Consider the following 12,646-nt stretch of genomic DNA (forward strand, 5'->3'; position numbering starts at 1 on the left):
ACTCTGAGTTTCTGGTGAGGTAGCTGAACACAAATACACACATAAGTAGCTGCTAGCTAGCTTACGGCTAACGTTTGTACAATTGCTAACGTTAGCTAGTTACTTTACCTCTGCTATAACTCCTATTTTGTATTATTTTCTTATTTTAGTTTTATCTACCTATATTATTAGATTTATCTTACCAGTTTTATCAGCCAAGGAGACCCTCTTAGCTGTGATTAATCCTGTCAGTGTGCTGCTACAACAGTCTGGTTTCCCTGATGCCGCTGGGTTGTCGGAGAATTAACGGTCCAGCGAACAAATTCGCGCGAAGGAGACAGTTCGCTCTCTGTGTTTGAGACCTCGAGGTGGAAGCACAGTTGTTTTTTTGTTTGTTTTTTTTATTTACAAAATTCAAATCTACAAACTGTAAAGCAATTTATTATAGGTTCAAATGTGTAAGAGTGAACAGACACTTCTTAACACATAAAATAAGACATGGAACATCATCAGAGACAATAAAATATGGTTAAAAAATGTAGAAAATGTAAAACAAAGTTATCATAAAAGAAATGAAAATGTGAAAATTAAAGATAAAATCAAAATGGATCAAGGCATTATATTGGTGATGTCATTTCCTAATAATATTTAGAGATCTTTTGGTCATTTGGAATATAAAGTGGGATTTCTTTATAATAGCATGTGAAGATGGGTGGGTTTTTATACATTTAGCCTTATGAATAAAAAAATGTAGCTAAGATTATCAAAACATCAACCATTATGTCTACTCTTGTGTCTTTTAATAAGATCTAAAACAGGCATTGTTGTGATTTTGTTACTTACGGGAGCACAGTTGTGCTTCAAGATAAGTGCTCAAATCTAATCTTATTTACAAAGCCATTCTTGGCAAACTCCCTTTTCTTGAAATGTGGAAATCTTTGTTTTCTAGATGTTTTGCGATTTATTGTTCCCAACGTCAGAACTGAATTGGGAAGGGAAGCTTTTAGGTTTTCAGCACCCACTGCTGGAACAATCTACAGACTGAACTCAAACTCCAGAATAATGTACAACTGAACAGCTTTAAAACTACGGTGAAATCAATTGAGTCGAGGTTGACTGTGTGCAAATGTTTCATCTGATTATTATATTATTATATTATAGTGCTTTTTCTGTTTATTTGCTGTTGTAACTCTGTGTTGTTGCCGTTCTTGGCCAGGTCTCCCTTGTAAAAGAGATATGTGATTTAATTGGACTAACCTGGTTAAATGAAGGCTAAATTAAAAAAAAAATAAAACAAGGCTTTAAAACATATTACAATTTCTAAGACTTAGAAAGCTGCTGCAGCTGCAAATGCCCACATTATTTATATAAGGTTGACTTGACAGTTAAAATAGAAGACAAAAAGCCAGAAGAAATAACAACACAAACAACAAACCAATCATCTCTTGTTTACCTTTTATTGTTACACAGTAGTTTACTGGCACCAATGTATCGTGGTTTTCCTTTTGCTACATTTACAGATGATCTATCCATCTTCACCTCACAGTAAATAAAAATAAATAAATACAAAACACAATTTCTGAAAGAGGTGGCTCTGGGGTCACAGGAATCAGAAACAGAGGCCCAGTTTCAGTCTGATCATTTCAGTGTTCATTCTTTTGTTCTAATGGAAACATTTGTTGTCCCAAACTGTTTTTTTTTTGGCAACTTTGCACTTCAAGAATACCCAGAAGGTGAAGGCCTACAGACAGTCCATGTAATGTGTAGAAGCACTAAGATGGAGATACAAAGTTAAGGTTTTTGTCTGGTTGATGAAGAATAAAAGGCAATCCTAGATTTGTATTTAAAGGACCAATCACTTAACAAGGTCTACATGTTCTGATCACAGAGAAAAGACTTCATTCAGCTTCAAACAGCACAATCCTTGAACAAATGAATCAAAACAGTACCTGCCGGTCAGAAATTGTTAGTGCTATAGCTGGCACTGACCAGGTGGTGGTGTTATGCAGTATTTCTACACAGTTCATGGTTCATCCTTCAGCATATTGCAGTGCGTGTGGATCACCAGTAGAGGGTGCTACAGAGTATTGGAGTATTGTCAGTCAAAGTAACAGCATTTTCCCCAAAATGCTAAAATTGATAAAGTGCAGTAGACAATTATTTTTACTACCATCTAAGAATGCCAATTCAATAAACTACTAGAAATAAGTTTATGAACTGGATGTCAAGCAAATCTATCACTGGACACAAATCTAAACTTGTTACTGATTCATTACATCTGAATATTTTTACTATCATATAATGAATCAAAGCTTTGTTAGTGTTCCATGTTTTGTTGTCTTCTTCATTTTCATCACTGTGGTGTGATGGCAATTCTCAATGTCAGCTTGTGAATATCTTCCTCACACTTCAAGTGGACGCTGAGCAGCCAATGAAGCAAAAACTGGACGTTAGTTTAACAGAGTGTGAGACTTGATTACTGCTTGTGCTTTAACTGAGTCTGTTTTACTCCACAACCAACAAAGTGGTCAAGAGATAAACCAGACTACGAAACATCTCCTAAATATCTTCTTATTTTCCAAATAAACTACAATTAAGACAATTTACTCTAAGCATAAATCAACTTCCATATTTAATTACATTTTTCAAGGTCAACAGGGAACACTAACACTTCTCAAATCAGTGCACTAGCATGATCAGCGATGCATCAGCCCCTACGACTGACGCCTCAGTTTATCAACATGCAGTCCTACAGTAGCTCGTACAAAAATCAGATCTTAACAAAAGATAAAGAATAAATTAAATCATTTCTATGTGTATCGTAAACAAATATGCTAACATCTATTTACAAAAAAGTATACATTGTAATGAGCTGCCTTTGTGATTTCTTGAAAACTCACTATAGCGGACAGACCAGGCTCTAACAGTTACATGTCTGACAGAGTTATTACTTGTGAGAGAGATGTCGGCGTTTGTCTTGTAGTGTTTGAGCGTGAAGGAAATGATTTGTGGCATGCGAGAACATTGCAAGAACATGATGATCGTTGCTCAGTATAGTGTGATAAAGGATTTGTTAACAAGCTTCCAGCCTGGAACTACGGTTTTCTCTGCTATTGCTCAAACATGTTGAGAACGTGCTAAAGAACATATACATATTGAGTCAGTGAGCTGAAAGAAGCAGCTATCTGGAAGAGAAGCTGCTCGAGTTTGTCTCCATTAATTCTGCAAGTAAAGAAACCGTTTTGCCTCAAGACTCGACCATAATTGAAGAACAACAGTAACTTGGTGATATAAACCTAGTGTCAGTATAAACAGTAATGAACAGTGACATTTTCCTCACATAATGCTAACAGTATCTAAGTGTAGACAGTAGTTACTTGTATCAAAGCCATTAAGAGTACTATAGGAAGCAATCTCAGTATTCTGAAATTATTTGCTGCTTTGTTTGCATCTTAGCCACTTAAACTGAATCCTCCATCCTCTCTCATCAATACTAAATGAATAAAAGTGTTGTTAGTGTTTGAAAAGTGAGTTCACATTTTGTCTGGGGGTAAGCACAATCAAGAAAGGCCATTTCTCATTTAGGCAGCATCAACAGATGTGAAAAAAGACACAAGAACTGAAGCTGCTTGCTACCCTGAATAAGACCATATTCACACTAATGCAGATAGACATCAAAAAGATGCATGTTTAGAAGATTTTCAGAGGGTAGTCCAAAAGTCTGCTGTGCATACTAAAAGGCCAAAAGAATCGAGAAATATTCAGCCAGCAGCCTTAGGGCTCAGACACAACAAACCGACATAAACTAGTGGTGACGAAGGCTGACTGTTCCCGCTCTCGGCCAAAAAGCTGCACCTCAACACACTGCAATGGCTACAAGCCGACTGTGGATATACAAAGCGTTATGATAAAGCAGTTTTTTGACACCGCTCTCGCCAATATAGCCACTTCTAATTGAGAATATGTCTGATAAAAAGCTGCAAATGGCAGTGGCGAAGTGGCAATCGCGTAAATGGGTCAAATAATGGATATTACAGCGACAGGCTCAAGGGGCTTTCCCTTTCCTTTTCCATTTTGCTTCTTGGGCACTGATTCGCTTAGCTGAACAGCCACCGCTGTTTCTACATGCTCATTTGGCCAATAATGCAAATGGTGCGGGACACATTGCAACAACTAGGGCCACAGATGCTGGCACTGACATTGGCTGACGGTTGCCCTGGTGTGTCAGGACCCTCACACAACTGTCTGATGTTTTGTTTGTGGTTTACAGCTGAAGAAGAATAAAGTACAAAGGAAATAAGACGCACAGATACCTGTGATAACAACAATCATAACACTTGTGCATCTTCCTCATTCCCAGCTTTGGAAAATTTGTCCACAAAGTTGTTGAAGTGTGGATTAAAGGTCAAAACCAGAAAAAGGTGGTTACATTAGAGTGAATATGGTCTAAGACACGTTTCACAGACGACTGTGGTGAGAAGACGGGACAGACGGTGTGCTCTGGCTGTAGTGCGTCAGGTTGTGTATAACAGCAGTAGTGTAAGAACCAAGAGAAGAAGAGGAGGAGCCACAGCGGGTGAGCTCTTCACTCTGAATGTCGCTTTCAAGAGTCTGGTAGACAGGATAGCAAAGAGTTGGATGATGGTGCACTGTAACAAAACTTATGAACAGGTTGCAGTGAGGAGCAGGGATGAAAACATGTGTCCAGTGTTGGAGGAAGGGATGAGGAGGTCAAAGGAAGACAGGGAGAGAGCGGAGGAATACTCTACGGTTGTTCCTCCTTCTTCTTCAGTGATATACGTTTCTTCCTGGCAGCAAGCATTTCGTAGAAGGGATCAACACTGACAGCAGATCTGTATAAGAGACAAACAGAGTAAGTGAATTGAATATGAAAATAAACAATTAAAAAGGTACATGTATCATCCAGACATTAAATTAGGCCCTTAAACAAGCGGCTGCCCAGTGTTTGTCAAAAATATCTCACTGGCGTACCACATTAGCCTTCATTTTTCTATTTACGTACTTGATGCTGTGAATCCATTCGTCCTTCTCTTCAGGTGTGGGGGCAGAGATACGGTACACCATGTGGTTTCCCTCCACTACTCGCCCATCAGCCTCTGTCTTACACGCCTTGATCAGCTGACCACGGTTGTTGGGGATGTACAGCTCGAAGCAGTTCTGTGCGGAGAAATGCAAAGATCGTACATGAAAATGTGGAAATTATAAATACAATAATTACAATTGCCTAATTCTGTGCATCAAAAATGCAAACTTACAGGTTTTCTTGGGTCTTCTACCTCACGGATGCTAAGGTTTTCCAAGGGAATGATACCTCGCGGTTCCTTATCCTGTGAGAGAAACACACCACCACAGCAGATTAGGGCTAAAAGACAACATTCGAAAAAGCTTTTATTTTATGTTTTGTGTGTTTAATCAGTCACAATAGCAATTTTAAAGTGCAACAATGAACATTATTACTGCTAAAAAACTGTCAAATTGATGGGAACTTGCAATTACTTTGCACAAAAAAAAAAAAAAATCACCTCATATCCAAAATAGTCATCGTCATGGTTTTAGCAGCAGCACTCGTGACTTGACCTTTTGGCTCAGTGCGATCCTGATCGATACTGATGCCTTTGTGGAATGTGTGCTAGTTGTGTGTTTGTGTTCGTCCCGCATTTGTAGTTGGTCTTTGGAATGTCTTATCTTGAGACGAGACTGTCTTGTGTCTCAACAAAACCAGTTTTTCCACTGGAAGATTGCTACAGTCATGCATCTAATCCTTGAGTTTAGTAACTCCACTCCCTCGAAGATACAGTACATTGTTGCTAATGTTTTCCAGCGGCCTTGTAGCTCCTGAACATTACCACATTTTATTCTTTAATTCTCTTTTTATTTCCACAGAAAAGCCAATGTAAATACAGCAATATCCTGTGACAATTTAATAGAAATATGCCTCATGGACACAAACACTTACTGTGGTGTATTCAAAGTAATAAAGGCAGTTGTCTGTGAGAATAAACCATCGCCGTTTCCAGGTTTTCACTCGTCCCCCTGAAACAAAAGAAGACAGATGATGAGTGAGAGGAGAAGAAATAGCTGAAAGGATACTACTCTACTATCTCTACATGCTTACAGCTAAATACATGGCAAATGTTTTCTACAACTTTATGACTACAGCAACTCTGTCAGTACATACCTCCTGAGAAAACAAGCAGCGGTGGAAATCGCAGGGAAGAAGCAGAGACAAAAAGGGACCAGAGGATTTAGGGGAAGACCGGGGACAAATAGACAAAGAGAGAGACAGGTGGGGTGGAAGAAGAGATAGAGAGGGAGATTATATTAGTGACACAAAGATCACAGGCCCCGCCATGCAAAAGAAAACAATCAGATTTTTAGACTGCTGTGACGCAAGAAAGTGAGTCTCTTATCAAAATGCCACGACACTGTGAGCTGACGATTCAAGTGGAGGCAAAGAGCCAGCAAACCTCAGAGACAGGAGCAGGTTCATCATAGCACAAAGCCTTGAAGAGTACAGTAGCACACAGAACACACCACTTTCTTTAGTCAAAGGACATTTACACTCCTGATACCCGCAACACTGACATATTAGATTTGTGATATTCTCTAAAATCTGTGTTAAACATGTAGAAAAGCAAAGCAGGAAGACCTCAGTGGCATCATCTCACCAAGTTTAAGAAGCCAACCCTCTCTGTCGGGGTTGAAGAACGTGTGCGTCAGGTCGTTGCCGTCATCCTCGGGGATCTTGAACGGCTCATTTTTAATACTTTCGTAGAGATTCTGGAGAAGATAAGATAGTAAAATGAGTTCACCAAGAATCTCTTCAGTAGGTTAATTTTAGGCACTTAGCTGCCTTAATGTAGAGCAACGTGGAGCTTATCGTACTCTGAGCAGGTCCTCAGGCAGGTCGCCCCCCTCGTTGATGCCTCGATTCATCGAGATGAAACGGTCCACTCCAGGTTTGTCCCTCACATTTGGGTTATGGAGGCTAGTGTTCAGCATAATGATGGCAAATGACAGCACGTAACATGTGTCTGCAAACAGGAGAGACATGTATTGATCAACACAAAGACTAAAATGTATTATTAAACATATTTACCTTAAAGCTGCTTGAAGTGATATTTTTTGATTAAGTGTTTAATAGGTCTATACTCCACTAGTAATCACTGTTATAGAGTGTCTGGTCAGTAACCCATGTCTCTCCTCCCGCTGCTCATGCAGTACAAGAGAAAATACATTTTCTGGTATCCCTGCCAACTTTATCCAACCAGGACAGAGAACTCCATAAAGGGATGGTCCTGTCTGCTCGTGAACACGCAGAGAGCAGGATCCTCCTGTTTGTTTCTATGTCTACGTTCATGTATGGAGGGGGGAGGGGATCGCAAACTGCAAAACGGACAGGAAGTTAGCTAAAACGACAACAACACTTAACAACACTTAAAGCAGCTCTTGTTGAAGCCCTAATTAAAAAAATACTTCTTTCTACTACTAATCACTCTTGAAGTACTGCCTCCTGGTCGTATGCCTCCAGGCAGTTGCTGTTCACCAGCAATGGTGCTGAATAACGGCCAGGACATTTTTCGCTGAACATTATGTCGTCACAGTGAAGTCTACCTTTAACGCTTTGGATGTAAAATGTCATCACTTCATCATTTTATCCTATTAGACATCTGTGTAAAATGTTTGCTCATAATAATAATAAACAGTTCATACATGAGCTCGACTGGACATTTGTGCAACTTTGAAGAAATTACATCAAGGCATTCTTAAGATACTGTGTTCACAACCTGAAAACACAATGCCTACGGCCATGGCTATCGCCAGCAGAGAGATGTGAAAATCTGGGAACACTGAAGACACCTCATCTCAAACAATTTAAGGAAATAATTAGTGAAAACACAAACGCAAAATAGTCTAAAAATAGTACTAAAAATCAATGTTTATATGAATTGGCAGACTGTGTGGCCTTACAGATCATTTCTTGTAAGGGGCTTGTTGTTCTTGTAAGTGCACACCTTCAAGGAAATGTCATTTCCTGTGATCCATCACAGGAAAATAAAGTTTGATGTAGTGGGACATCTCCCAAACATATACATCCTACAGTGGGTACATTAGGTAGGCTACTTGGCCTGTAATTGTGAATGTGTTTGTGTTTACCAGTGCTCTGGAAGACGCCGGGGTTGCAGTGGCAGTATCTCTGAGCAAAGGCCTCCATCATTCTGTCAATCTTCTGGGCCTCACCAGGCAAACGGAAACTCCACAGGAACTGTCTGCAGAAAAGAGGTCAAGGTTTGGGTCAAGTAAGAGAGAACAATTTCTGCAATCAAGGCAGTATTACGCTTACTACTGCTCTCTTGCGTAAGTCTTCCCTCCCTAACCTGTTGGAGCAGTGAGAGTGGGACTTTCCGTTGATGAGAAGGTTTGTTTACCAGAGAGTGCCAGGACACGATCAAGAGATTTTGTCCTTGATTCAAAGACAATAACAAGCCAAACACACACAGTTTACCTGAGGGCCTGGACGAGGTTGAGATCAGTGAACTCATGGAGGTCAACGAAGGCCTGAAGAACTTTGATGTTGAAGTCATCCCTGCAGAGCAGCAACAGAAAGAGCATGGTTACAAATAGCTGACACGGAAGGAAAATAAGAACAGAAGATATTTTGAGAACAAGCACCTCTCTCCAAGGTAATCTCCTATAGCGGTCTTGTTGAGGCCCTCTCCTTTGTAGAGGAACTGAGCAATGTCCTCTGAAGTGTGTCTGAGCAGCTCATTCTCCACCAGAAACACAATGCCCTGCAGAGAGGTGGAAGAGCTCGTCACCACACAGCTTACAGAGAGTAAAGACACAGTCCACATGTACAAATATCAAAGAATTACCTTCTTCGGGTCCATGTTGAATTTTTTCCTTCCCATTGCCACGTGCCGACTTTTCTGTAGAGTTTTGCTGCAAAATCGTGAGAGGTAAGAAAAAAAACTAAATTTAGCAGCATTTCACATCAGAATAACAGCTTAGACTTGAAAATCATATTATTGCAATATTTAAACCATTTAATTTAATATCACACATTTATTTATTACATATAAAAAAGAGAAAAGCAGGAAATCTCCATATTTGAAAGGATGGAAACAGTATAACGATAAACCTTTAATCATATTAATTGGTGATAATATTTCTGTCAGTCAACTAACTGATTAGTCGACTAATCATTGCCACTCTATAAGCACTAACAACCGTGAATTATGTTCTAAAGAAGGCAATTTATCAAAGAATCAATATCAATGACACAATAATGTCAGCTGAAGAACCACAACACTTGTATATAATATGACGCGATTAAAAAGATGACCATGTATGAAAAGGTGGTATGAACATCCAGCAGCACAGACGGCAGTAAACTCTGGACTAAATCAAACCTAAGATGTTTTTAAAAGCTGCTGGATAGGCTGATGTGAGCAAACATCATTAAGAGAGCTCTGTCGGTTTGATACTGGGATGATGACGGGTTCAAAACAAAAAAATATGTGATCAATGACACATAAAAAATGAAACCAATCGCAGCAAACAGTTTTAACAGTAATACGTGTTAGGGAATGGTGATTGAACCTGTGCACACTGTGACGATCAAAGTCAATTTCTTTTTACTTCTTACCTGCCCTCCGTGCTGGTCTCCAGTCCCTCCACCTCCAAAATTGCCTCTCTTAATTCCTCTCTGAGCCTCTGGATCTCCTGCAGCAGGACGCCCTTCCTCCTGCGGATGTCCTCCAGCTCAGAGCGCTCCTCTGGGCTCAGGTCTACTGGGACTGTAAGGGAAGAGGAGAAGAATGACTCCATCGCTGCTGCTGCAGATATAACATATTGTAACTGTACCCAAACAACCTAAGGAAGACTTATTAATATTCTACAAAACCCCAAATACAACTATTTTGAGAACTGCATTGTTACTACAATTGGTTCTGACTTAGTCCTTCTATCAATATCTTACAATAGAGAGGCGTGGCAGAAGTGGGATAGTAACATCAGTAACTGAAGCTCAATATAAAACACACAATGGAAAGACAGTGGAAGACTTGCAAATGTTTTTCCTTCACGTCACTCTTTCTCGCCCCGCATACTCTTACTCTACACTCAGCTAGCTCATATTTTGTCAGTAGAATTTGATGCATGAGAGCTTCAACGCTGCCCATTGACTGAGTTGTGATATGCTCTAATAAAAGAGCAGACAAACACTTCTTGGACGCAGACACCAACACAGACAGAGGCACAAGAAGATGACTGTAAAGCTCAAGTCAGACAGCCAGATTTCATTTCTAGAGGTCCCTCTCAAACGTTCTCACCGCAAGTTAACAAGTGGGGTTTGGTTTTAATTGCCAGTTCCAGCCCCTCGCTGGTAAAAACACGTGTTAGTTCAAAGCTTAGTTGAACAAAATCACAAAAAAATATTTTCTTGTTTAATACTTGTGGTATTAAGCTGAGCACTTAGTTTTTGTTATATGAGCTGGGTGTTGAGATATCCCCTCTGAGACTTTAGGCACCACAGCAATATAATAAAGGTGATGTATTTCCGTTTGATTTGCTCACTGTGAACTGTTTTCATTGTAACTACTTTGTGCTGAAGACGTAGTCCACATTTATAGTATCCACAGTTAGGTACTATAACACAGGGCACCAACACCTTTTCCACAGCCAAATTCAAGCACTTTTCAAGCATTTTCAAGTTTTTCCAGCACACAACATCTGTAGTAAATTACATATTTATACACATAAGATGCAAGCATCTTTCAAGCCTTGAAAATACCACATTAAAATTTAAGCATTTTCAAGGATTTCCAGCACTTGTACGAACACTGTGTAAAATTTAAACTGAATGGCAATTTTATGGAACAAACTCTCCTAAATATCAGATTTGCTTTAAAAAACACACCTGCATGCATTAGGATAATGTCTATTCAAGTTTTAATGTTGCTCTTTTATATTTTGTTTTATCTGTCTATGTTTTTTAATTTCCTGTGTGCTCTTGAATTCATTAATTTTATTGCATTTCTCTAACATTCGCTAGCTTTGCATCTATATTGTACAGTGCCGTATTTTGTGAAGCTCCTTGTAACTCAGGTTTTGAAAAGCGTTATAGAAATAAGGTGATTACTGTTATTATTAAACAGGCATCTTCTTTTTCAGATATTGTAAAATCATATTTGTTTTTTCATGGTTTTGAAGGCTGTGTTACAACTGAGTTACACAAGTAATTCACTAAAACTTGACTCTACCTGTCTGGTCGACATGTCAAATGGTGTTTCTGAAGAATGCTGCCGTGTAAATGTGATCTGACAACACAAACAAACTTTGATGGACTGAAACACTACGCTACAAGATGATACCTATCTTAAATTAAGACAGACGTGCACTAAATCCTATATTAATACATGTTATACTAAGTTTTTGTGAATTTAGTCAGATTGTAGGAATTACACCACGCAAAACGTGGTGTAATTCCCCAAGCAACTGCAGTGTCCAAAGCATAAACTATAACCACAAATTTTAATCAACACATATCTGATATATTGAACCAAACATTATAGTGTAACTTTCAAAACTTGAGGGTGTTACAGGGTTGTTGCATTAGACTGGATTAATGTAAGAAGTGTGGTGTTTGAATGCTCTATGAGTCACATTCTCGAAGTTGATGTATTTGCACAAATTATCGTGATGATTTATTTCCTCCACACCACCCAGATCTATAGCTCCAAGCAGCAGCATGTGATCAGCTGTGGTTGGCAGCATCCAAAGGTTCCCAGACCAGTGTGTTTACTCTGCAAAAACAAACAGCTGCTCTAAAACACCACCAACCACGCCCACAGTCTGGATTAACTGTGCTGTTTGATTCATACTACAGAAGTCAGGGTGCTGCTAACAGGAGAGGGACCGTTCAGAATAATCAATGCCCCATTTTAACAAGCCCTCGTGTAGCTCGGATGCCGATCAGAGTGTTAAATGTCCACCGACGTTAGCCGAAACGTTTTAGCTCCGAGCACACAGTGGAATAATCAATATTTAGTTGGCGTCAGGCTAAGCTAATGCATCTTCGTGGCTTGATTTAACATACATGTGGTATCCATGCACAGGCATGCTTCTTGGAAAAGGAGGCAGAAGGCATATGGTCAATCACTTCCATTTAGTTCAGCGGGATGATCAGTGTGTCACACCTGAGCAAATAAACTGAGCCATTAGCTACAACTAGCCACGGCTAGCTAGCGATAGCCTATGCAAATAGCTAATTAGTAAGCCCACTTACTGTAGTCCAGGTCATCCATTTTTGGCGCTTTACTTTTAGGCATAAATATTTCAGAGTCGACTGTCATTCAATATCAGAAAACTAGGGATATATGTATAAATATATCCTCAAAACTAAAGGGAAAAAATAGACAACCCCTGGTGTCGAAATGTTGGGCCGGAGACAAAGAAGGTGGCGACACCGGAAGCGGTGTCAGACTTTCGGGTAGTCAAGTTCCGGTCAGTTGTTTTTCAAAATAAAGCCAATTATATTTATTAAAGCAAATATAAAACATTGATGAACAAAAGTCTGTTATTACAAGTACATGGTTAAACACTGATATGTTCCTGTATTGGAATGTAGTCATTTCGTATTACC

The 12,646-nt window shown here is 39.4% G+C and overlaps 1 protein-coding gene across 2 annotated transcripts; it reads right to left on the reverse strand.

The window, feature by feature from the left end:
- Positions 1 to 1,422: 1,422 nt before the first annotated feature.
- On the reverse strand, positions 1,423 to 12,460 carry cyth2 (cytohesin 2). Of its 2 annotated transcripts, none has more exons than XM_084358187.1 (12): positions 12,290 to 12,460; positions 9,650 to 9,800; positions 8,877 to 8,943; positions 8,674 to 8,792; positions 8,507 to 8,587; positions 8,158 to 8,270; positions 6,886 to 7,034; positions 6,669 to 6,780; positions 5,957 to 6,033; positions 5,256 to 5,327; positions 5,003 to 5,157; positions 1,423 to 4,832 (listed from the first exon to the last, which is right to left on the reverse strand). In XM_084358187.1, exons 1-12 carry the CDS (start codon positions 12,354 to 12,356, stop codon positions 4,745 to 4,747), a joined length of 1,251 nt encoding a protein of 416 aa, XP_084214313.1. In that variant the 5' UTR covers positions 12,357 to 12,460; the 3' UTR covers positions 1,423 to 4,744. The 2 variants fall into 2 exon arrangements, with proteins under 2 accessions (XP_084214313.1, XP_084214312.1); XM_084358186.1 differs by having other exon boundaries at positions 8,877 to 8,952.
- Positions 12,461 to 12,646: the final 186 nt, after the last annotated feature.

This window comes from Pagrus pagrus, assembly GCF_965226575.1.
Source record: "Pagrus pagrus genome assembly, chromosome: 7".
Classification (NCBI taxonomy): domain Eukaryota; kingdom Metazoa; phylum Chordata; class Actinopteri; order Spariformes; family Sparidae; genus Pagrus; species Pagrus pagrus.

Coding starts and splice junctions, on each gene's coding strand:
- cyth2 (XM_084358186.1), bottom strand. CDS start 12,356: ATGACAGTCGACTCTGAAATATTTATGCCTAAAAGTAAAGCGCCAAAA. Junction 8,953..9,649: donor GAGACCAGCACGGAGGGCAG/GTAAGAAGTAAA, acceptor TTACCTCTCACG/ATTTTGCAGCAAAACTCTAC. Junction 5,158..5,255: donor TAGAAGACCCAAGAAAACCT/GTAAGTTTGCAT, acceptor TTCTCCGCACAG/AACTGCTTCGAGCTGTACAT.